Here is a 21,782-nt window from a genome sequence, read left to right on the forward strand (position 1 = left end):
CGGTTTGTGTTCATGGGTTTGCTGCAATGTGACATTGATGAAAGCAAGGAAAGATGGACTACAAATACCATCAGACCTGCTAAACAGTCTCACTGTTCATCTGGTAAACCAGATGTCATGAACCACCTACCTAACAAGATTCTTGTTGTTTTTTCTTATTTGTTTAATTAATATCTGGTTCATTTGTTGCCTGTTTGGCAGCTTTCAAAAATAATTTGTCAAATAAAAATCAGCCATGTGTTAATAGTATATCACTTTTTATTGTAACAGTTTCTGATGACATAAAAATGTTCATTTCTAATATTTATATATAAATACAATTAAGCATTACAACAGTTTTCAACAATAGTCATAGCAGCTGGTAGTAACAGTTGAATGTAGAAATATAAATATAGAACTAAACTATGTGCCCTGTGCATATTTTACTCCTGGGTTTGGCAGAACAGACTGTGGGTTCCCAGACTCCCAGGAGGAATTGGGACAGTTTATGACCGAGTCAAACAGCAGTCAATGTGTCCATGACCGTCTTTAGGGACAGTTTGAGGGCCTCCAGAGACAGTGGCCCCATGGATCCACTGACTTGGGAATCCTATGTGGAAAACTACATAAGACTGGAAAACATGGTGGACTTGGAAATAAATGAGAGTCTAAAACTTAAAGGTGTCAAACAACCCCAACGCAGCAGAGTCAGAACTTTGACAGAGCAGGTTTCACAAGTTAACATCCACATTTGTGTTTTGTGATTCTTTATTTGAAGTCAATAAAGTCCAAAGAGTTTTGTATCCCAAAGTTCATGTCTTTTTAGAAACTGATGGTTTGTCTTGGGCTTTGGTATTTTGTCAGTGTTTGAACAGGAAAGCGAGGTTTGGTCCGTCTCAAGGAGAATCCTAGCAGTCTGGTTTCTTCTTGTCGTCTGGTGCTGCCCTGTTCACTGAGCTGAACCTCAAAGATTTCCTCTCATCAACTTTTCCACACTTGAAGCTGCAAAGCAGAAATGAAATCCAGGGTTGAAAGGTCATCCTTGAATCTAGAAAACATTTAGGACAACCATCACTTACTGATGCTAAAAAGAGCGAGTTATCAAATGGATGTTTTACAGTCATAAATAAACATTAATATTTCTAATCTTGTTTTTTGTTTAGCACAGGTAATATTGAAAATCACTTGAATCAGGGTTTTACTTATTTGTCTGCTGGCTACTGTTGATTCTTACCCAACATTCACTTGTTTTAACTCCAACAAAATAGTAACTAAATTAACATAGTTGGCAACACTTGGTTTGTTATTGAAGGACCTACTTCACATGATCTCTGTCTCTTCATGCTGTCCTGTCCTCAGCTATCCCCCTGGTCCATCAAGAAACATTTTTTATGAATGTCCAGCAGGATTTTCTGTGTCTCCTCAGTCCTCTGTGTCTTCTCTCTCCTCATTGGTCCAGAGTTGTTGTCTTGTCTCGCTGATGCTGGAGAATCAACACATAATCAGACACACATTCAGTCTAAATAACAGATGATTGAAGGAGACTTTCTGATCAAGTCATCATCATGTCCTCACCTTTTCCACAATCTCTTCCAACCAGTAGAACGGTATATGGGTATTCATTCATACTGTAGGATTTACTGAGGGGGTGTCACGGTAAACTGAATAACTTGTTACAGTGTTTTATTTTATTCACACTGATGATACAATGTAAGATTAAAGGTATTTTAATTAGCTATTAAAAAGTTCTCAACACAGCACATACTTCTTTAATTTATATTTAGACATTCTCAAACCTGGGTTAGTGTATTTTGGTATTTCAGCGTTCTCTTTAAACATTGCTTTGGATTTTTGTGAAGGTCTCGATACTAAATTATAGTTTTTTCTTGTTTTCCTTCACAGCTCATTGTGTAGATCTTCCAGCAGACGGATCCCCAACGTTGGAGGAACATCTAGCCGATGGTAAGGATATTGGTAAGATGAGGTCAAATGTTTTCCAAGAAACCATATCAGACAACTTGGTTTCTGGAGATCATAGAGAGGAGTTGAGGTGTAGTTCACCTCCGCAGTCTGTTGACTGTAGTACCAGCTCCAGTGTTAGCGCCAGTCAAGATGACTGGGCTAAAAGTTTCAGTGGAAGCTGTATTAGCAGCTCCAGTGGTAGCTCCAGTCAAGATGGCTGGGCTAGCAGCTCCAGTTGTAGCTCTATTACCAGCTACAGTGAAGATGAGGTAGGTAGTGATTGGACTACCAGTTACGGTAGTACTACCAGCTGCAGTCCAACAGTGGACCGTCCTTATGCTGAGCTTGAGATGGCTCAGAAGCTTCAAGACGGCATTTTTCACTTGACCTCACCTGAAGAGCCCATTTTGAGTCCAGATGATTCCAGACCTTTTGGTGTCTCGCAACGTCATCAGGTAGGTTTGGTAGGGGATGCGACTCGTGGGACATTGGTGACCGGCAAAAACGGAAAGAGGACAAGGGACAGTGATTCTGATGACGAGCCCCCAGCCAAGAGGACAAGGGACTGTGACTCTGATGACGAGCCCCCAGCCAAGAGGACTAGGGACAGTGAAGCTGAAGAGGAGCTCTCCTCCAAGAGAACCAGGGACAGCGATGATGTTGAAGAGGAGCCTCCAGCCAAGAGGACAAGGGACAGTGTTTCTGAAGAGGAACCCTCTGCCAAAAGCACCGAGGAGCATCAACCTAGAGATGAGCTCCCGTCCAAGAGGAACAGGGACAGTGGTGCTGAAGAGGAGATCCCTGCCAAGAGGTCCCGGAAGAGTGATGATGAAGAGGAACCTGTTCTCAGTCCCTCCACAAATGTGTTGTGTGAGGATTCTTTTCAGTCATCCCCTGTCTGCAGTCCCTCGCCCATGTCATTGTGGGGGGATCACCTATTTTCACCCTTTGGTCTTTCACCTATGAGTGGATGTGAGGATCCCATTCTGTCCTCCCCTGTCTTCAGTCCCTCTCCAAGATGACCTTGTGAAGGTCCCATAGTGTCTGTTTATACCATCAGTCCCCCAATCAGTGAAGATCCTATTTTGTCATCCCCCGTCCTCAGTCGTCCACCAAGCACACCGTGTGAGGATCCTATTGTGTCTTCCCCTGTCGTGAGTACTTCCTCCACAACATACTGCAAAATTCCAAGTGCAAGATTCCCTTGCTTTTGTGTCTGGATGAAATCTCAAATGGACAGAGAAGAGGAACCAATACCCTCAACTTCTGGAATTGGATCTGACGGAATTAGAGGAAGAGAGAGTTCCAGACAAGAGTGGTTTAGACCTCACTACGACCTGTCAAGTGATGACTCTGATTAGATTGGGATCGTAAAAAACTGAAGACCTACCAGAGAAGACCCATTAGGATACTGTAATTTCCATGTTGTTTTTGTTAAAGCCAATGGCTTTCTAGCAGGACCGAGGATGCCTTAGGTAGCGTCTTGCACCGGGGCTTTTCTTTATCCCGCTGCTAGATGTTTTATTTTAGATGTTAAGGATTCTGGCAGGACAGGCAATGCTGACTTTTTTGCTGTTAATGAATGTATGACTAAATGCTCTAGGATGCTAATCTAAATTTTTGAGATACAAGACCATACTGCTAAACAAAAAACACTAAAAGTAGTCGGACATGGACGGTGCATAAAAGATAAACGCTAAAAGGAATAAGACAACGCTACAGGATTAATATTAAATCTAAAACAATCTTGCTGGGTAAAAATCAAACCTCAAAACTATAAAGACAACGCGGCTCAGGACACTGGAATCAATACGATTGAGAAACACTGCTGCAAATTAAACTCTAAAATTTAAACAATATTTCTGACAGTTCTAATTTTTAAGACATAAAAACATACAAATGGAGACACATTATAATCGGTTGAGCTCTGGTGTAAACGGATTGAAACAGCGGTTTTAAAGTTACAATCATTCTGGTCTGGACTTTATAAAAACCACAGGGAGTGAAACGTTTTGAAGTATGAAATAACAACGACAGCGACAGTAAAAACAGGAGTTAATTCAAATGTTCAAAGATGAAAGAGGAAGAGAGAAATAGGCAGGACCTTTGGACCCGGATATGAACTGTTGATCCACGGATCAATCATTTGGTGGCTGGATTCCAAAACCCTCAACACCACATGTTAAAATGAGCAAGACATTTAAACTCAGGTGATAATAATGGTTTTAAAAGTAGGTAATGCTGCTGGGTGTCAAACCTAAAATCTCTTAAGACTGAGAAGAGACAACGCTTTTCTGGACAAATTCATTTCTCTAAGGATGGAGACAACGCTTCTCAAGTAGGGAGAAATATTCATCTTTTAGGACTAATATGATGTCACGGTGGACAAATTAAAATGTAGAAGAATTTAAACATCCCGCGGAGTACAAATTAAAATCTTTAAGGATAAAAGACAAAGACAGGAATAAATGCCAAGTTTCAGGGTGTAATAGCGGTGCTTCCCCACACGGTGCTTCTAATATAGTCAACTGTTCTCACCTGGTCCTTCATTAATCCAGTCTCCCAGTTTGAATCTTTCAAGTTTTAGCTGCTCATCGTTGGATTCTTTCCTGGTTCTCCATGTGGTTCCTGTCCTCCTGGTTCCTGTTTGTAAGTTTTTGCATTTCACAACATGTAATACTGCTGGCCTCCTGCTGGCACTGGGGACCATCAGCTTTACTAAATAAACATAGAAAGAAATTCACTATTAGTAGAAAGTCTTCCTCCATATAGAGGTCAAATTTACACTAAGTAAGGAAAGTTTTCCTGATAATATTTTGTATTAGAGACCAAATTAAAGCATCAAGCCAACAAGAAATTAGAAGACAGAGGAGAAGATAGACAGAATTTATGATTGAGGGATTTAATTAAGAGCTTTTATCCAGAGAGAAACTAGAGAACAGGATCAGAGGGAAGGAAAATCAAATTTTAATCTCATAAAACAAATAGTTTCTATGGCCATATTCATGTGTTGCAACACAGAAAGATCACAAAAAGAGAAGAGACATTAAAAAATACAGACACTAGTCTCTGATCCAAGGTCCAGACGTCTCAGATCTCTGATGTTCTGATCATCACAGGTTGGATCTCCTGAGCCTGGAATCCTCCACCTTCAACACCGTCAGTCAGGTGGAGGAAGATAAGAGAACCCAGTTGACGAAAAAAAGTAAGAACATTTCTATCTACTCAACATAACTAAACATTTCAGATGGAGCTGCGTAGAGTTGAGCTGAAAGTTCCAAACTGGTTCTGTCTGCTGTCCATGATTATTTTCCTCTTTAACTCTCTTGTCTTTTCTCTTGATTTCATTTCTCTGTCAACTCATGTCACATGACTTGAGTTGACCAACAAATAAAGCAGAAGACCTGCTCCACCTGCTGTTCTACTGGTTGGAAGAGATTGTGGAAAAGGTGAGGACATGATGATGACTTGATCAGAAAGTCTCCTTCAATCATCTGTTATTTAGACTGAATGTGTGTCTGATTATGTGTTGATTCTCCAGCATCAGCGAGACAAGACAACAACTCTGGACCAATGAGGAGAGAGAAGACACAGAGGACTGAGGAGACACAGAAAATCCTGCTGGAAATCCATAAAAAATGTTTCCTGATGGACCAGGGGGATAGCTGAGGACAGGACAGCATGAAGAGACAGAGATCATGTGAAGTAGGTCCTTCAATAACAAACCAAGTGTTGCCAACTATGTTAATTTAGTTACTATTTTGTTGGAGTTAAAACAAGTGAATGTTGGGTAAGAATCAACAGTAGCCAGCAGACAAATAAGTAAAATCCTGATTCAAGTGATTTTCAATATTACCTGTGCTAAACAAAAAACAAGATTAGAAATATTAATGTTTATTTATGACTGTAAAACATCCATTTGATAACTTGCTCATTTTAGGATCAGTGATGGTTGTCCTAAATGTTTTCTAGATTCAAGGATGACCTTTCAACCCTGGATTTCATTTCTGCTTTGAAGCTTCAAGTGTGGAAAAGTTGATGAGAGGAAATCTTTGAGGTTCAGCTCAGTGAACAGGGCAGCACCAGACGACAAGAAGAAACCAGACTGCTAGGATTCTCCTTGAGACGGACCAAACCTCGCTTTCCTGTTCAAACACTGACAAAATACCAAAGCCCAAGACAAACCATCAGTTTCTAAAAAGACATGAACTTTGGGATACAAAACTCTTTGGACTTTATTGACTTCAAATAAAGAATCACAAAACACAAATGTGGATGTTAACTTGTGAAACCTGCTCTGTCAAAGTTCTGACTCTGCTGCGTTGGGGTTGTTTGACACCTTTAAGTTTTAGACTCTCATTTATTTCCAAGTCCACCATGTTTTCCAGTCTTATGTAGTTTTCCACATAGGATTCCCAAGTCAGTGGATCCATGGGGCCACTGTCTCTGGAGGCCCTCAGACTGTCCCTAAAGACGGTCATGGACACATTGACTGCTGTTTGACTCGGTCATAAACTGTCCCAATTCCTCCTGGGAGTCTGGGAACCCACAGTCTGTTCTGCCAAACCCAGGAGTAAAATATGCACAGGACACATAGTTTAGTTCTATATTTATATTTCTACATTCAACTGTCACTACCAGCTGCTATGACTATTGTTGAAAACTGTTGTAATGCTTAATTGTATTTATATGTAAATATTAGAAATGAACATTTTTATGTCATCAGAAACTGTTACAATAAAAAGTGATATACTATTAACACATGGCTGATTTTTATTTGACAAATTATTTTTGAAAGCTGCCAAACAGGCAACAAATGAACCAGATATTAATTAAACAAATAAGAAAAAACAACAAGAATCTTGTTAGGTAGGTGGTTCATGACATCTGGTTTACCAGATGAACAGTGAGACTGTTTAGCAGGTCTGATGGTATTTGTAGTCCATCTTTCCTTGCTTTCATCAATGTCACATTGCAGCAAACCCATGAACACAAACCGCACTAGACGTGTCTCTCCTTCAGATCATTCATCAGATCATCCAGAACTGGGACTAACAACAAACCAAAATTAGAACAAATGAAGAAAAAATTCAGCAGAAAAGACACAAACAGTCTAGAATGACATCATTGGTTTCCATAAAATTGATAACTTTTTAAATTTGCTCTTTAAAGATCAACGGCTCATTTGAACATTGTGAACTGTTGACAAGAAATCCAAAACTTCTGCATGACTGCAGCAGTCATGAAAGTACGTCTTAATCAGATCCTCTTCTGAGAGCGAGTCCAGCACCGACCCTGTAAAACAAAATAGAGCAGAATAGAAATTCTTTTACTGTCCAACAATGGAGAAATTCAGCTGCTAAACTAACAATGTGACACAATTAAAGCAGTTCAGTTCACATAAAGATAGAAGATAAAATATGTAAAAACAGAGTAAAATGCTGTAAAGGCAAAAATTCAACACAAGTACTGTGGAGTTATTAAAAGTAGCATATAAATAGTGTACTGAAAAGTAATGTACATTAAAGTATGTTAATATAAAATATTCAAAAATCAAAATCAGAATTGGAACAGCATATTTACTGATAACTAGCTGGTATTTCCATCTATTTTATTTGTTGAACCAAGAGAACTTCAAGATTATTTACTGATGTCTTCACTTTGTGGCAAGAACTGAAGTTTTCCCACATGAAAAGCAGAACACTTGAACCGTCCCCAGATTTTGACCACAGAATTTGTAAAATATGAAACATGGCCACCTAAAAAAATAAAAAATATAAATATAAAAAAGAGGCACAGTTGAAACCAGATATTTATAACCAAGAAAAAGATACAAACATCTCTCTGTCTGTATAGATAGATTGACATCTATCTATCCAGTAGGGGCGCCACCATGAAACTTGGGCCCCATACCAAAAAATTTAATTTGGCCCCCCTGCTGTTACAATTTCTTGAGTCTATTTGACCAATAAAAAGCAGCACAATTTTAAAGGCATACAACTGCCTTGCTTTCTGTTCATGACAGTTTGTTATGAGACAGATAATCTGTGAAAAGATGAATCTCCTCCACTTCCTCCCTGACCAACTACTGACGGCTAAAGATTGTGATTGACAGCTAAAACCCACCTCACGTCTCTGATTGGTTGTTTGTAGAGAGCACCGGGAGAACTTGCATCCTCCAATAAAAGGCACCTGCACACTCATTTACATAATTAGCTTAAACGACCCCAGTCGTAACAACCCAAATGTCCCATATGAAATGCGCCCAAATGTCCCATTATAAATTCTCCTAAATGTCCCATATAAAATGCGCCCTGTTACGACCCGTGCCAGATCATAACATAAAGGATCCATCTTCTTCAGATCCCAAGCAGCCAAACACACGAATTTGAACATTTTATAATTATATTTATTTTAAAGAGATGTATTTTTTCAATTGAAATGTTACAACAAGTGGAGCGTTTGACTTCAGAGTGAGCTAATGGCGAAAACAATAAACAAAAGGAAACTATCTGAATATTAACCAACTTACCTAATTAAAAGTAAATAAACCAAATGACAAAAACTTACCTCCCTAACTAAGAAAAACATGAGAAAACTAAGGAAACAGAAACGGCAGCTCACTCCTACAAACTCCAGAACGTTACATGATCAAACAGTGTGGCCGGTTGGGATGAGCCGAGGATGGATGGCAGAAAGTCCGCGTCGCCAGCTTTTATATCCGTCACCACACACTAACTTGAGTGACCTTCCATGTTTAATTTACATAGTGCAGCATATTACTGTAAGAATCATTCAAATATGAATAAGCATAACAGTTTATATCCTTCCCTTTCAGGTCGTAAATTTTTCATATTTCCCAAAAGCCACTTGAATTTCAGATTGACGGACATTTTTCAGCGTGAACCTTTTAAACCAATTAGTGCCATAAAATGTTACCCAGTTTCATGATTTGGATTAACTATATGTCATGTCATCTGCTTTTGACTAAGGTGATTGTATTTCTAGTTTTGGAGTCTGCGAGACGCAGATTGGAGAGACGGTCGTCTTTAGCGATTAGCATCAGCTTTTTATGTTTATGGTAACCCACATAAAATGAGGATGGCTCTTTAAGAAACAGACGTTAGGGAAGCTAGGTAGCCTACCTAGCCAGTCGGAAGTTTAGTTTCCAGTGTGTATCAACCAATCAGAATGCAGACTGCCGCTGCAGTTCCCGCTCTTCTCCCCGTGTCTGCAGCATTGTCTGTGTGTGCGAAAGAGATCCGACATGAGGAGGAGACTACTGACTGCGGTAAAGCTAGCCGGCTATTTGAAAAGCCGGCCCGCACACGATATTCACGTGCGCGACAGCTCAAGACATTATGTTAACTCATTTACTTGCTGTTTTCACAATAAAAAGCCACATCCGGTTCATGTTTGATCTACTGCACGTAGATTCCCATGTTTGCCACAGGAGATCAAAGAATTTCTGCAAGGCGTGCTGTGGTGGTACAGGAGAAAAGCACAACCAAAATAAGGAGGTCTCTTTCCTTACAGACTCGAATCCTGGTCTGGTGACATTTGCCGTCTGTCTTCCCACTTTCCTGTCTGACCCCTTTCAAATGAAGGCCACTAGAGCCATTAAAACTAAAACTTCAAAAAATGGAACAAAAAAAAGTGATTTATCAAATCGTGCATATTTTTAAAATCAAGCAAAAAGAACTGAATACCTTTTGCTTGTTTGTTTGTTTATTAATTTTACCGTAGAAAAAACAGCAAAGCTCCTATTTGCTGTTTGTCCATGGACAAACTCCTTAACAGTCACCTGGCAAAAAACTGAGAAGGGGGAGTTTCCTGTGGGAGGAGTTTCCCTGATCAAAGTATCTGAATTTTATTACACTTCTATATGACATGATGAAAAATATTTTTATTTCATTCATCCATCTCTATCTAAGGGGAACACACTCACACCTAGGGAGAATTTGGAGAGACCAATTAATTCTTACCTGACAGTCATGTTTTTGGAATGTGGGAGGAAACCGGAGTACCCGGAGGAAACCCACGCATGCACAGGGAGAACATGCAAACTCCGTACAGAAAGGCCGGGATGCGAACCCACAACCTTCTGACTGCAAGGCAACAGCGTTATGGACTGCGCCACTGTGCAGCAGTGAATGGCTGTGTTCATATTAATATATCATTGAACATTTTGACGTCACCGGTGACGAAAAAGGCGGCGAAACACCCCTGACGCATCTACGTCTTTTGTTGCCGTTGCCAGGTGATCATCGTGCGGGCCTTTTCACATTACTTCCGTTGAAAACAACACCACGTGTGTTGCCCTTGAACGCAGTAGCTGTCACTTTACTACTCGCGCTTACAGCGGGATTAAAAGCAGCATTTATTTAACGTATAAATGCAGACTGGTTGAAGCTAGTTTGAACCAAAACAAACGCGCTCACTGCTCACGTGTTGGTGGTGGCTCACCGTCGCTCACTATTCCGTCACACACTTTCTTTTTTCTTTTCTTTTCCATTCACTGAAATTGATCAGAAATGATTTCTGTTGTTCTCAATCCACAATCTGTTTTGTTGTTTTTTTCTTCTCTGACTCCCTCAGTGAATCTTCTCACAATCAAATCAAAACGACACAAAAGACAATCGAAATAGATTTATTTCAAATAAAACTAATATAAAAAAGGCTCATCTCTGCTGCTCTCCACTGACCCTTTCTCATTTCCTTAGTGTAATGTCCAGCGCACACTACACAATCTTAGAATTGTCAGCCGATTGTTGGCCCATTTTCAAAACCTGAGAGATCACACATTAGCTGACACAAATCCTAGGTATAATGGTTCGATCGGGTTCCATTGTGCTGTGTGGTATCCAATCCACACAGGAATTTGTGTGAATATTTAAGGAGCATGAAACCCAAGGTTTGGCAAAAAAAAAACACTCCCCCTCCCCCCCAAAAAAACTTGCTTATTCTTGCTGCTTGTTTTTATTCTGCAGTTTTTACTGGAAGACATCAGAACAACATCTTCTTATTATTTTATTCCCAGCTTAATAAATTGAATTCGAAACATTATATAACTTTAAGATATCGTGTCCACATTTCTGCTGGTTCCACTGATGGGATTTTTTGCAATGTTTGTATCTTACGCAACTTTGATGTTTTTGCTCACTAAGAAGAAACAGAACATTTCTTCAGCGTTTCATGTTTCCCTGCTATTCCAAAAAAAAAGAGAGAGAGAAAAGAAGGAATTCAGCACCCCCCTCCACTTCTCTCTTGCACAACATTCTCCTAATTTATGTTTCCTTTCTTTCTGGAGGAAGGCTTTAAAAGAGCCGTTTCTGGTTTTGGGGTTCAGTTACAACAGCACCATGGTGTCGGAAAAACAACTAGCTGTCGGGGTTGCTCTTTTTCTAATTGCCCTCATTTCCCATGGTGAGTTTTAAGACTTTTTTTTACAGATCTACGTCTGAGTTATTGCTGTATTTTGAATCATTTTAAAAGCTGTGAAATGTCCCATCAGGTGAGGGTATAATCGGTGGCAGAGAGGCAGCGCCACACTCTCGACCCTACATGGCCTCCATCCAGGTACCAGAGGGCGACACGCTGAAGCATGAATGTGGGGGATTTGTGGTTGCGGATCAGTGGGTGATGACTGCAGTGCACTGTATGCCGAACGGGTGAGGGAACTTTCTTCAAACCACCAAACAGGCAGGGAAGACGAACATTTCTTTGTTTATTGTTGTTTTATTATGTGTTTTTGTTTCCTTCTTGTGGAGAAATTTGCTCTGCAACCTCTGCGATTTTGAGCAATTGTAATTTGTTTGAATATTTGTTTGTTGTCTTTTTCAATATCTTTGTTCTTGTACAGTGCAAATGGAAGGAAGGTGGTGCTGGGCGTCCACTCTCTGAGTGAAGCTGAAGATACAAAGCAAACCTTTGACATCATGGAGCTGCACAACCATCCCGACTTCAGCATAGAAAATTATGATAATGACATTGCTCTGATCAAGGTAAGCCTAAAATTTAGTGTCAGTTTTGTTTGATATACATTGGAATTGATCAATTATTCTACGTTCGTCAGGTCAAATACAGAAACTTTTATTTTTTCTAATATTATTAGAAGCATTAAAACTAAGAACTCTCATTTATTTTTTTGGTCAATAATAACATCAACCTACAGCATCTTTTGATGCACTACCGTGAGTTCAGTACATGTGATGATGTGTTAGGGCCATTGATGGCAAAAAAAGTAGGAGTAAATTTCTGAGTTTTTTGGCAGATTAATCTCATACATTTTCTTGAAAAAACTCTGAGCTTCAAAAGTTTAATATTTTAGATTTCCTGAAGTGGCCAGTTTTCAACTTTGTGAATCACAGTTGCTGTTTTTTTTATATAAAAAATTTCTGAGATTAATCTCAAAAGTTTTGTTGTTTTCTGGCAAATTTTCAACTTTTGAAACTCAGAAATGTAAGTTTTTTTCTAGAAAATCTTTGAGTTTAAACTAATAATTTCTGAGCTTTTTGGCAATAATATCCTCCTTTTATTTCTGTCTAGAATGGCCCTAATATGGCATTAGAAATTTACACTTTGACATGTACATACAGTGATCCCATAAGTCCTTCCATTCCAGTTGTACTCGGAACAGCTAGTGATCATGTAAATCTCTGTGTTGTAGTATTACAACATATCTATTTAAAATAATTTTAAAATAATAACAAATGCGTTTTTTTTATTATTATTTATTTCATTTCTGGCTTTCTACTCATTCTTAGACTGAACTCTATTGTTCCATCTTGCGTAGGAGATTTGCTTTGGGCGATCGTTTCAATGTCTAGAACACGCCGACATGCGTCATTTTTTGTGCAACACTTGTCCAAAATGTAAATAAATTTAACATTAAAAAAGAAAAAAAAAAACACAATTTGAAGACATAATTTAATCTCACCATGTCAGATAAAAACGCATAAATGTTTTGTGATATTTTCACAGTTGGACCGACCATTCAACGCCTCTGATGCCATCAGGGCCGTCGAACTGCTGCGAGCGGGAGGCACAAACCCCGACACGGGCGCGGCGGTGGAGACGGCAGGCTGGGGGTCGCTGGACAACCTGGGGTCAAGGCCGGGCAAACTCAAAGAGGTGGTGATCGAAGTGATCAACCGGGTTAAATGCAGACGCACTGACTACTTCGGCAGAAAGTTCACCGACAACATGATATGTGCCCACAAAGTCTGCCGAGAGAACTGTGTTCATGGAATAGAAGACAGCTGTGATGTAAGTTGTGGCTTTTTAAACAGAACAAAAACATTTAAGATTTCTTCACTCATATCATTTTAACAACCCCATAATCTCCCAAAATTAAAAAAAATAAAATAAATGCATTTAGTGACTCTTACCTGCTTATTTCCGTTTCTTTAGGGCGACTCTGGTGGCCCTCTGCTTTACAACGGCGTCGCCGTCGGCATCACCTCCAATGGAGGGAAAAAGTGCGGCCAAGTTAAAAAGCCCGGGATTTACACCATCATCTCCCACTTCACCGAGTGGATAGACAACACCATGGGCACTCAGCCGGCTGCAGCTCCACAGGAAGCAAGTTAAAGGGAAACTTCACACAAAGAAACAGTGTTGGACCACGAGGTTATGAATTCTGGCTCTAGCACTGTGAACATACTGCAAACATGTGTAATCTGATTCATTTCATCCATGTATCTCACTTTTTTATTTTAAAGAAAGAATAAAGTTTTGTCACCGTTTCATGTTTGTTCCAAACATATGCATGTCCATTCAACTTTCTTTTGCGTACAGACGAAAACAGAGGTGAAATTTTAAATAACGTTCAAACGGCTCTGCTGGCGACATGATACTTTGAGGACGGACTTCTATTTTTTTAGGATGAATCACTTCTTTGGTTTAAAGCGGTAGAACAAAGTAAAAGAAAACCCGTCAGGGACAGCAAGAGACGTCAGACTGGCATGCCCTAGTCAAAGCAGATAGACACCAAAAAAGAGAAGGAACACATAAAATGAGTCGATCAACATGAAAGATTCCCTAAGATTCCCTGAGTTTGCAGTTATGGAGGAAAACACCAAAACAGGACAAGTGATTTACATTCAGAATGACACATTTTTATTGCTTGCTGTACCGTGGATTAAGAAAAAAGATCAAAAAAGCATTAAAAAGTCATACAATATAACTCTTTTTTTTTTTCTGCAGATGTTTTTGAGGAATGCCTCTGAGGCAAGAATTGTATTTCTTAAGCAACCCAGATATAAACAACACAATCTCAGAGACTTGAGAGAAAACAGAAAACGACAACCTTCCAAGCAAAGCAGACGTAAATGAGGAGCAGATGTACTTTATTGTTCCCTCCCTTCTCGGCTCTGTAGACATGCACACTAATATTGTGAGTTCTGTTACTTAGACAAGCCAAACAAACCATCACCATTACATGTTTCCACTTTTCTTCTGTCATTACAGGTAGCTTACATTTTAAAAAAAAAACTATTTAAAGCTGATTTTGGTGACATTTCCTCCTTTAGAGATACATTTCTGTTGCTTATCCAACATTTAGAAAACCTGCTGGAAACCGGTAGCAGCTAGAAAGTTAAAGGGGCGATATCATGATGTAAAGCACTTTGAACTGCCTTGTTGCTGAAATGTGCTGTACAAATAAACTTGATTAATTGACATGTGTTCTCCAGCCACACAGCGCCATTTTATAGCACAATCAAGTAACTGTTACCTTCAGTTGTTATAAAAATGATGTATTTGTCAAATATGATCAAATTTGACTTTGTAGTTTAGTTTCTGTAAAAGGTTGAGTATCTTTAAAAACTCCTGCTTTTTCTGGAACACGGCCTTCAGAATGTCACCACAACGTGGCTGCTCTTTTAACCGTTTAACAACGTTTTTACCAGCGTTGCACTGAGACACAGCTCATATGATGAACCCAGCAGACGCATGTTTGCTAATTGCTGCTGGCTAGTCTGAAGGAGCTGAGTGGGGAAGTCTCCTTTATGACGCAGAAGCCTCATAAAGCAGCCGGAGGCGGAGCTTCGTCCGTGAAGGCGGAGCTAGGTCCAACCAGGCATTTTGCACAGCTGATTGGTTGCCATGGAGATTAAAAAAATTCTCAAGACATGCACAAAAGAATCAAAGCAACACTCCAGGTATGTTTTTGATGAGTTAATAACATTGTAAAGTTAAAAAAAAGTTGATTTCACCTAATATTGTTCCTTTAAAGAAGTCATGCATCTACCAATGCAATTAGGTTTCTCATTAGGTCAGAAGTAAAGCTTTATTTATGCACAGCTTTGAACTAATATATATGTCTATTGGTACATGGGCCTTTTTTTTGGAACTTTACTCCAGGTTTCTAATGTATAGGTTTTTTCACTTCAATACGTGGGGGGAATTAACTATCTCTTAATAAAAATGCTCCTTCTTTTTTCTCTGCAGTCACATTATTTCTTTCCTGGAGCTCTTGTAAGGAAAACCTCTTCACCATGTACGCTCGCTCCCCGTGCGACGCCACCAGCTTGTCGATCCCCGAGAGCAGCTCCCTTACCTGGGAGTAACTCAAAGCACTCTGAGACCTTGTGACATTCAGCTCATAAAATCGGCTCCCGCACTTCCGAACAAGATCCTGCAGGGTCGGGTGGGCTCTGGCCACGTAGTCGTTGATCCTAAAAGGCCTGGGCTGGTTGCTGTCGAAATGAACGAACAAGACAATGGCGTGCTCTGCCACCTCCCGCCCAAAGATCCTCTGGACATGTGCGAGCATTTCGCTCTCCCCCTGGGTGAAGCGGCCCACCTGGAGCACCAGCAGGAAGACCTGGGGTCCAGGTAAGGTCAAGGCCAGGCAGTCTTTCACTAGCTCCGTGTTCTCAACCCCGTCTTCATCCCAGAGTTCAGGGGTGTCCACTAGAACAAGCCGCTTCCCACCAGTGAAGAGCTCCTTTTTCTCGCAGGACATGGTTGGCTGGGTCTGGTCGTGACAGGAGCTAATGAGCGAGTATAGATTGGCACCTCTGTTTAGGATCAGATGGAGAGCAGAGGACTTCCCACTGCCAGTGAGGCCCAACAGAACGACAGACATCTTCTTTGTCTTATCACCTGAAAGACAAAACAGAAAAATGTTCCCGTCAAAAGAAATGCTATTGCTAATAGCAAAAAAAAATTTTAAGATGGTTTTATTTAACTGTTGAACTACTAGCTTCAACCTTCAGGTCCAATAAATCTGGATTTATTCCAAGCAAAGATACTGAGAGTTAGCTACTGCAGGCTATATATTAGCTACCTGTAACATGTTAACTAAGTCTAACTTCAAAGGTGTCACCTTAGACCTTTATCACTTATTTGAACAAACTGCAACAGAAATGCATTGGTATGAAATCTACTTTGTATTTCCATAGACAATGCATTCTATGACACTGAAGTCAGGAATGGCACTGCTCCAAAATCTCTACCCACCTCCTGAGGCTCTTTGGAACAAGGAAGTACTTTGACTAGGAATCACATTTCTGGCCCTAACACTCCCTGTCATTTAAGAGTAGATAATATTTTTCAATTTGGCAAAGAAACCCTGGAAGTAGCCCCTTTTGAGACACTGCTTCCTGTCCCACCTGAGACTTGTAGAACCGTAAGCGGCTGCTTGTGCTTTTGCAGCTTGAAAATCCCAAATTCAACAGAGAGTTTCCCAAGACAGAAAGTTTCTCACTGCATAATTTCAGCTTCCTAGTTTTTTTTGTATTGACTCATAGCCAATAAAAAGTAATACATACTTTTTTCTGATTTTGCTCGTTGGCATCTTTTGCCTGTCGTACTATCTTACATAGAATGACCCTATTTGGTCACCCTACATAACACTCTGGAACGAGGTGGGGTTTTTTTTGTTTTTTTTTTGGCCATATTGAAATGGCTTTATTTCGCAAAACGCCAGTGTAAATACTTTTTTCGCATCCCAAGAGTGACATCATCAACAACCGGATTTTGCCACTGGCGCAAACCATGAATAAGAAGACGACAGGAAGCAGTTGGAGGATTATGGCGTAGCGTTTTCTTTAATGACCTGACAGCGTGAGCAAACATATTCACGTGTGATTTTAATTGTGTTTCTTAATTAATGGAAACACCATTGCAAAATTTTAGTTTTTTCAATCTTAGCAGAACATTGACAAATGTTTTTGCACATTTGTAATGGAATTGCAGTGAGTGAAGCAGTGTAGGCGATGAGATCACTTTTTCACAGTGTAGGGAAATACATATGATAAACATGATATCGGTAAATACTGCCAGAACAGCAGTATTTGTTCTGCCAGGAAACAAATACTGCTTGTTAATATTGATATCAGCTCAAATTTTCAAATTACTGCATCCCTCATAATTTATTTTCTATAGCTTAGAAAATTTACCTGTAACAATAATAGCTCACTTTTTAAGTCAACCTGGACAAAAATATACACAGAAATCAAAAATTACATTCAATGTCATTACAAAAATTAAAAGTTGCAGCAAACGTTAATATCACAACTCTCCAATTATTTTGGAAATGAAATAATATGAGTTTATTTTAGCTACGTCTCATCGTATTTATAAAATTCTTTTGTTTTTAGAAACGTATAGGAAACTGAGGGATGACTCTTACCATCAGGCGGTTTTGCCTGCAGCTGCAGCAAAGACCTGTGGCTCATCATTGCCTCCTGAATATTCTCTCTGTCTGTTTCATGTTGTCTTTTTTCCTCTGCCTCCTTCCTCCTTTCCTCTGCATGTCTTATCTTCAGGTCCTCCATTTCCTTGGTTCTTCTCTCCTCCTCTCTTCTTACCTTCTCCATAAAAACCTGTTCTTTCTCCTCCGCCTCTTGCGCCTTCTGCTTTAGCATGTTCATGGCCGAATCCTCCAAACACCGTCTCTTAGATTTCTCCAGCATGGCTTCTGTATAACCGGCTTCGCTGTTTTCGCTGCGGACGTTGTTCACCATCTCGACCAATGCATGCAGACCGCCGTTTGCTGTGGACGATGTGATGCGACAATATCTGCCGTCACACATGTTTATCAAATCCAGCAGGGTGTCATCCAGCGTATCGGTGACTTTCCCGTCTTCCACAGAGAGAATGACGAGGAATCTCAAAGCCTCTGCTCCGAAGTGCGACTGCAGGATCTCAACCTTCCTTCTCTCCCTTTTCGTGTAAAAGCCGCCTTGGATCAACAGTAAAAATGCGCTGATTCCACCTTCGCAAGACTTGAAGCAGCCATCAATGATCTCACCAATGGCCTCATCTGGCATGTCTTCTTTGAAATCCTTGTAGTGCAAGCTGATCGAGAGCCAATCCATCGCCAAGTCACAGACTTGTTTGGACCCCGGAGAGCTAAAGGTAGACTGGAAACATTTATCTCCAGAGCTGTTCTGGAGCAAAGATTTCAAGGACTCCCATTCCTCCACCACGCCAATGACTGCCATTGTATGTTTTGTGTTGGTTAACCTGTCTGTCAAGCAAAGCATAGCCACTTGCCAGTTAGTGGAAGTGCCTACATGAAGTAGCCACATTTTAAGGCTATTGCTAAATTACGTGTGTTGTTTCTAAATGAAATTAGAAATCAGAGAATATCAACTTACCTTGAGACATGTCTTTTGCAGATGAGCCTACCTGAGGTGAGTGCTGAAACTGGATTCCCTGGCTCTGTTGCAAGCAGACTTCCTGATTCCACCTGCTCGTAAGGAAGTGCATACCAAGCATGCAAGTTCCAGAGAGTGTGGCTCTTCCTCGTGCCTGTGAACACAAAAGAACTCCCGTTTTAGCCCACAGCAAATCTTTCTACTTGTTACATTGCCTTGCAAAGGTATTCATACACATTGAACCTTTTGACTTATAAAGAGACACATAAAGATTGTTATAAAGTCAGTCTTCTGTCACCTGAAGAACATTTCCAGGATTGGAGGAGTTATATCCTAGCAAGATCTAGAGAAACTCATCCATGCGTTTATCTTTAGGCATAATGATTTCTTCAACAGTGCCCACACAGGTCTGCCTAAAAACATCAATCTGCAGTAAATCCAGAATGCTGCTGCACGCGTTCTCACTAAAACCAGGAAGATATGGTACATCACCCCAGTTGGCTCCCTGTAGCTCAGAGAATAGACTTTAAAATACTGTTGTTAATTTATGAATCACCCAATGGCTTAGCACCAAAAAATGTCAAAGATCTCCTGTTGTTGTATCAACCTTCCAGACCTCTCAAGTCTTCTGGTTCTGGTTCTGCTCTGCGTTCCCAGAACCAGAACCAAAAGTAGAGAAGCAGAACTCAGCTTCTACATGCCACAAATATGGAACAAATTTCCAGAAAACTGCAAAACAGCCTAAACACCGAGCACCTTTAAATCAAGGCTAAAAAGCCACCTTCTTAGAGTTGCCTCTGATTATCCATCCATCCATCCATTATCTGTACACCCTTCATCCCTAATGGGGTCAGGAGGGTTGCTGGTGCCTATCTCCAGCTGCGTTCCGGGCGAGAGGCGGGGTTCACCCTGGACAGGTCGCCAGTCTGTCGCAGGGCATGCCTCTGATTGCTAATAAGTAATATTTGATATGCATTTATTTTAATGTTTTGCTGAAGACGTATGACAAAATGTAGTGTTTACTTGTTTCATAATTGATGGCTTCATATTGATGTCTTAATTATGTAAAGCACTTTGAACTGCCTAGTCTCTAAAATGTGCTATACAAATAAACTTAACTTGATAACATTCGAGGGATTTTATTGGGATTCCTTCTAAATTCCTATAGGTCTTTACAAAACAAAGGCTAAATCTGATAGCAGACATAATGTGCTGTGTCTGCATAACACGAGAACTTTTGTTTCTTTGCCAACGAACGATATCAGGAATTGTTGCACATTACTGTGGGATTGCACCATCATCCGTAGCTGATGCCTGCAGCTGGCCAAAGGGCCCCTTAAAGGGACATACCACGAAATAAAATCGGGGACATTTATTTTTAGGTAAATCAACAATGCTTTTTTTGGAATTAAAATTTAGGTTTAATTTGTAACCATTTGTAAAGTAATTATCAAAGTGTGAATATTAATAATAATATTTAGAATTTTGAACACTAAACTCCGAGAAATAACAAACCCGTTTCCTCCGTCTACACCCCCGTGTTTCCAACGGTTCGCTCCGTTGCTATGCCATCTTGTGTCGACTTTCTCCAGGGTGATGGAGAGAAATATGTATTAAGTCGGCCTGAAAACGTTCAAACCCAACGGTGATCGCTTGATCTTTGTGCTCTGTGACAAGGCACAGCTATGGCCGGTATACGTAGAGTAAATGGGAAATTGTCTGGAGTTAACCCCGCTGTCAGGTACAGTTTATATCGAAGTTGTGTTGACGGAAAATAGCCTCGCTACAGCTGTCAAGCTAGTCAGGCTAACATTAGCTCCAACCGCTGTCCGTTGGAGCTCGATTAGCATTGATGTTAATTACTGTAAACGGTTATGTGCGTATAAAATGCTTGGCTAGCATTGTCTACACCCAATGATGCTTTAAACTTACAAATGAAGGCACGTAACAGTAACATAAGAATGTCTACTTATTTATATAGTGATAAAAATTTGTTTTAAGTAAATGTAGAATTGTAAATAGTAAGTATTAATCCAAAAAAAACGAGACTGAGAACAGCGTCTTGTAAAACAAAAATAGTCATAACCCCGAAACTTTTTTTTAAATGTATTTTATTAGGATTTTATGTGATAGACCAATGCAATATAGATAATATTTCTAAATTGCAAAGGGAATAATATATATGGTTTAGACTTTTTTTTTTTTTTTTACAAATACAAATCTGGAAAGTTCGGTGTGCATTTGTATCCATCTTCCCTGTGTCAATGCTTTGTAGAACCATCTTAAGTAAAGTTCAGAATAATTTTATTAATTTCTATTACATGCTGATGGCTACAGGTAGAAAGGATCTCCTGTAGCCATCTGTATTACAGTGGGACCTGCAGAAGCTTCTGACTGAAGACGAGCTGTTCGCCTAATAGCCTCGGCAATTTCTGCATAATTAATAGCTATTGTTTTCTTCTGTTTGTCAGTTGCTCTCGCCTGCGTCAGGTTCAAGCCCTGCTCTGCGAAGGAGACAGCCTCACCCCTGATGGCATTTTGTGCTCTCTCGGTATGTTAGCATATATACTTTGTTTACATTCTGGTCCTAGGTTATATTGGCTCTATGTCTGATTTTGCAAAAGAAAAAACAAAACAAACCGCTAACAAATTGTAACACTGTTTTGACAAAAACAGGAATAGACAGCAGATATAACGAGGGATGCACAGAGCTGGCAAAATATCTTTTCTATGGGCTGTATGAACGGAGCCAGCCAAACCTGGAGCATGCCTTTGATGACGTTCCTGAGGAAATGCTGGACGGTGAGGTCCCCCCCCAGTCTTGTTGTTCCGCCTGTTCTAGATTTGAATCTGCCTTTAACTCATCTGTCGTCTTGACTTTTCAGACGTGATCCTACTGATAAAGGCAGAGTGCGTCCATCTCTACTGCAACCCGCTGAACTACAGTTACCTGTTGCCTTATGTGTCACACTGGAGGAACCTGCAGCTCTACTGCATGACAGAGACTGAGGTAAGAACTCTTTTGTTCCTCAAGAGATCTGGCATTTGTGAAAGTTTTCTACTTCCTGTATCCTTAACGTGGACACATATGAACGTTAGTAGAAGCTATAAGGCTTCCTCACAATTCTTCAAAGATTTATGAGTATGAATAATAGTCCGTAGAAGCAGGTTCAAATGAACTTTAACAAATAAAATGAGCTCATATCAAAAATTCTGGAGGAATTTATAGAA

General features: G+C 40.1%; 3 protein-coding genes and 2 long non-coding RNA genes across 6 annotated transcripts in view; 3 read left to right on the top strand and 2 right to left on the bottom strand.

Annotated features, from left to right (window-relative positions):
• Window positions 1–275: 275 nt before the first annotated feature.
• On the bottom strand, window positions 276–1,588 carry LOC122846193. The gene is made up of 3 exons (XR_006373193.1): window positions 1,555–1,588; window positions 1,299–1,462; window positions 276–1,027 (listed from the first exon to the last, which is right to left on the bottom strand). It is a non-coding gene; the product is annotated as an uncharacterized LOC122846193 (long non-coding RNA).
• A 183-nt stretch (window positions 1,589–1,771) lies between these two features.
• On the top strand, window positions 1,772–6,695 carry LOC122846192. 2 transcript variants are annotated; one of them, XR_006373192.1, is made up of 5 exons: window positions 1,772–1,941; window positions 4,508–4,590; window positions 5,061–5,390; window positions 5,483–5,646; window positions 5,914–6,695. It is a non-coding gene; the product is annotated as an uncharacterized LOC122846192 (long non-coding RNA). The 2 variants fall into 2 exon arrangements; XR_006373191.1 differs by lacking the exon at window positions 1,772–1,941 and having other exon boundaries at window positions 2,247–4,590.
• A 4,514-nt stretch (window positions 6,696–11,209) lies between these two features.
• Window positions 11,210–13,691, top strand: cfd (complement factor D (adipsin)). The gene is made up of 5 exons (XM_044142924.1): window positions 11,210–11,367; window positions 11,456–11,612; window positions 11,804–11,945; window positions 12,925–13,209; window positions 13,354–13,691. The coding sequence occupies exons 1-5, from the start codon at window positions 11,304–11,306 to the stop codon at window positions 13,531–13,533; spliced, it is 828 nt and encodes a 275-aa protein (XP_043998859.1). The 5' UTR covers window positions 11,210–11,303; the 3' UTR covers window positions 13,534–13,691.
• A 583-nt stretch (window positions 13,692–14,274) lies between these two features.
• On the bottom strand, window positions 14,275–20,141 carry LOC122846108 (GTPase IMAP family member 8-like). The gene is made up of 4 exons (XM_044142872.1): window positions 20,067–20,141; window positions 18,552–18,705; window positions 17,582–18,421; window positions 14,275–16,050 (listed from the first exon to the last, which is right to left on the bottom strand). The coding sequence occupies exons 2-4, from the start codon at window positions 18,670–18,672 to the stop codon at window positions 15,350–15,352; spliced, it is 1,662 nt and encodes a 553-aa protein (XP_043998807.1). The 5' UTR covers window positions 18,673–18,705; window positions 20,067–20,141; the 3' UTR covers window positions 14,275–15,349.
• The window catches only part of dnaaf9 (dynein axonemal assembly factor 9), a 28,093-nt gene continuing 26,440 nt past the window's right edge, over window positions 20,130–21,782 (top strand). The window contains exons 1-4 of the mRNA XM_044142765.1: window positions 20,130–20,292; window positions 21,023–21,102; window positions 21,228–21,353; window positions 21,437–21,561. Of these exons, the coding sequence (XP_043998700.1) occupies window positions 20,237–20,292; window positions 21,023–21,102; window positions 21,228–21,353; window positions 21,437–21,561 (387 nt within the window). The 5' untranslated portion in view covers window positions 20,130–20,236. The remainder of the gene's footprint in view (window positions 20,293–21,022; window positions 21,103–21,227; window positions 21,354–21,436; window positions 21,562–21,782) is intronic.

Source organism: Gambusia affinis, linkage group LG16 (assembly GCF_019740435.1).
Source record: "Gambusia affinis linkage group LG16, SWU_Gaff_1.0, whole genome shotgun sequence".
NCBI classification, from domain to species: Eukaryota; Metazoa; Chordata; class Actinopteri; order Cyprinodontiformes; family Poeciliidae; genus Gambusia; species Gambusia affinis.

What these genes read in the sequence shown, in the direction of transcription:
- LOC122846108 (XM_044142872.1), bottom strand. Translation starts at nt 18,672, where the DNA reads ATGCTTGGTATGCACTTCCTTACGAGCAGGTGGAATCAGGAAGTCTGC. An exon ending in TGCAAAAGACATGTCTCAAG is followed by an intron (nt 18,422 to 18,551) that starts GTAAGTTGATAT and finishes TTTGCTTGACAG; the next exon opens with ACAGGTTAACCAACACAAAA. An exon ending in GCAGGCAAAACCGCCTGATG is followed by an intron (nt 16,051 to 17,581) that starts GTAAGAGTCATC and finishes TTTGTCTTTCAG; the next exon opens with GTGATAAGACAAAGAAGATG.
- cfd (XM_044142924.1), top strand. Translation starts at nt 11,304, where the DNA reads ATGGTGTCGGAAAAACAACTAGCTGTCGGGGTTGCTCTTTTTCTAATT. An exon ending in ATGACATTGCTCTGATCAAG is followed by an intron (nt 11,946 to 12,924) that starts GTAAGCCTAAAA and finishes ATATTTTCACAG; the next exon opens with TTGGACCGACCATTCAACGC. An exon ending in GAATAGAAGACAGCTGTGAT is followed by an intron (nt 13,210 to 13,353) that starts GTAAGTTGTGGC and finishes CCGTTTCTTTAG; the next exon opens with GGCGACTCTGGTGGCCCTCT.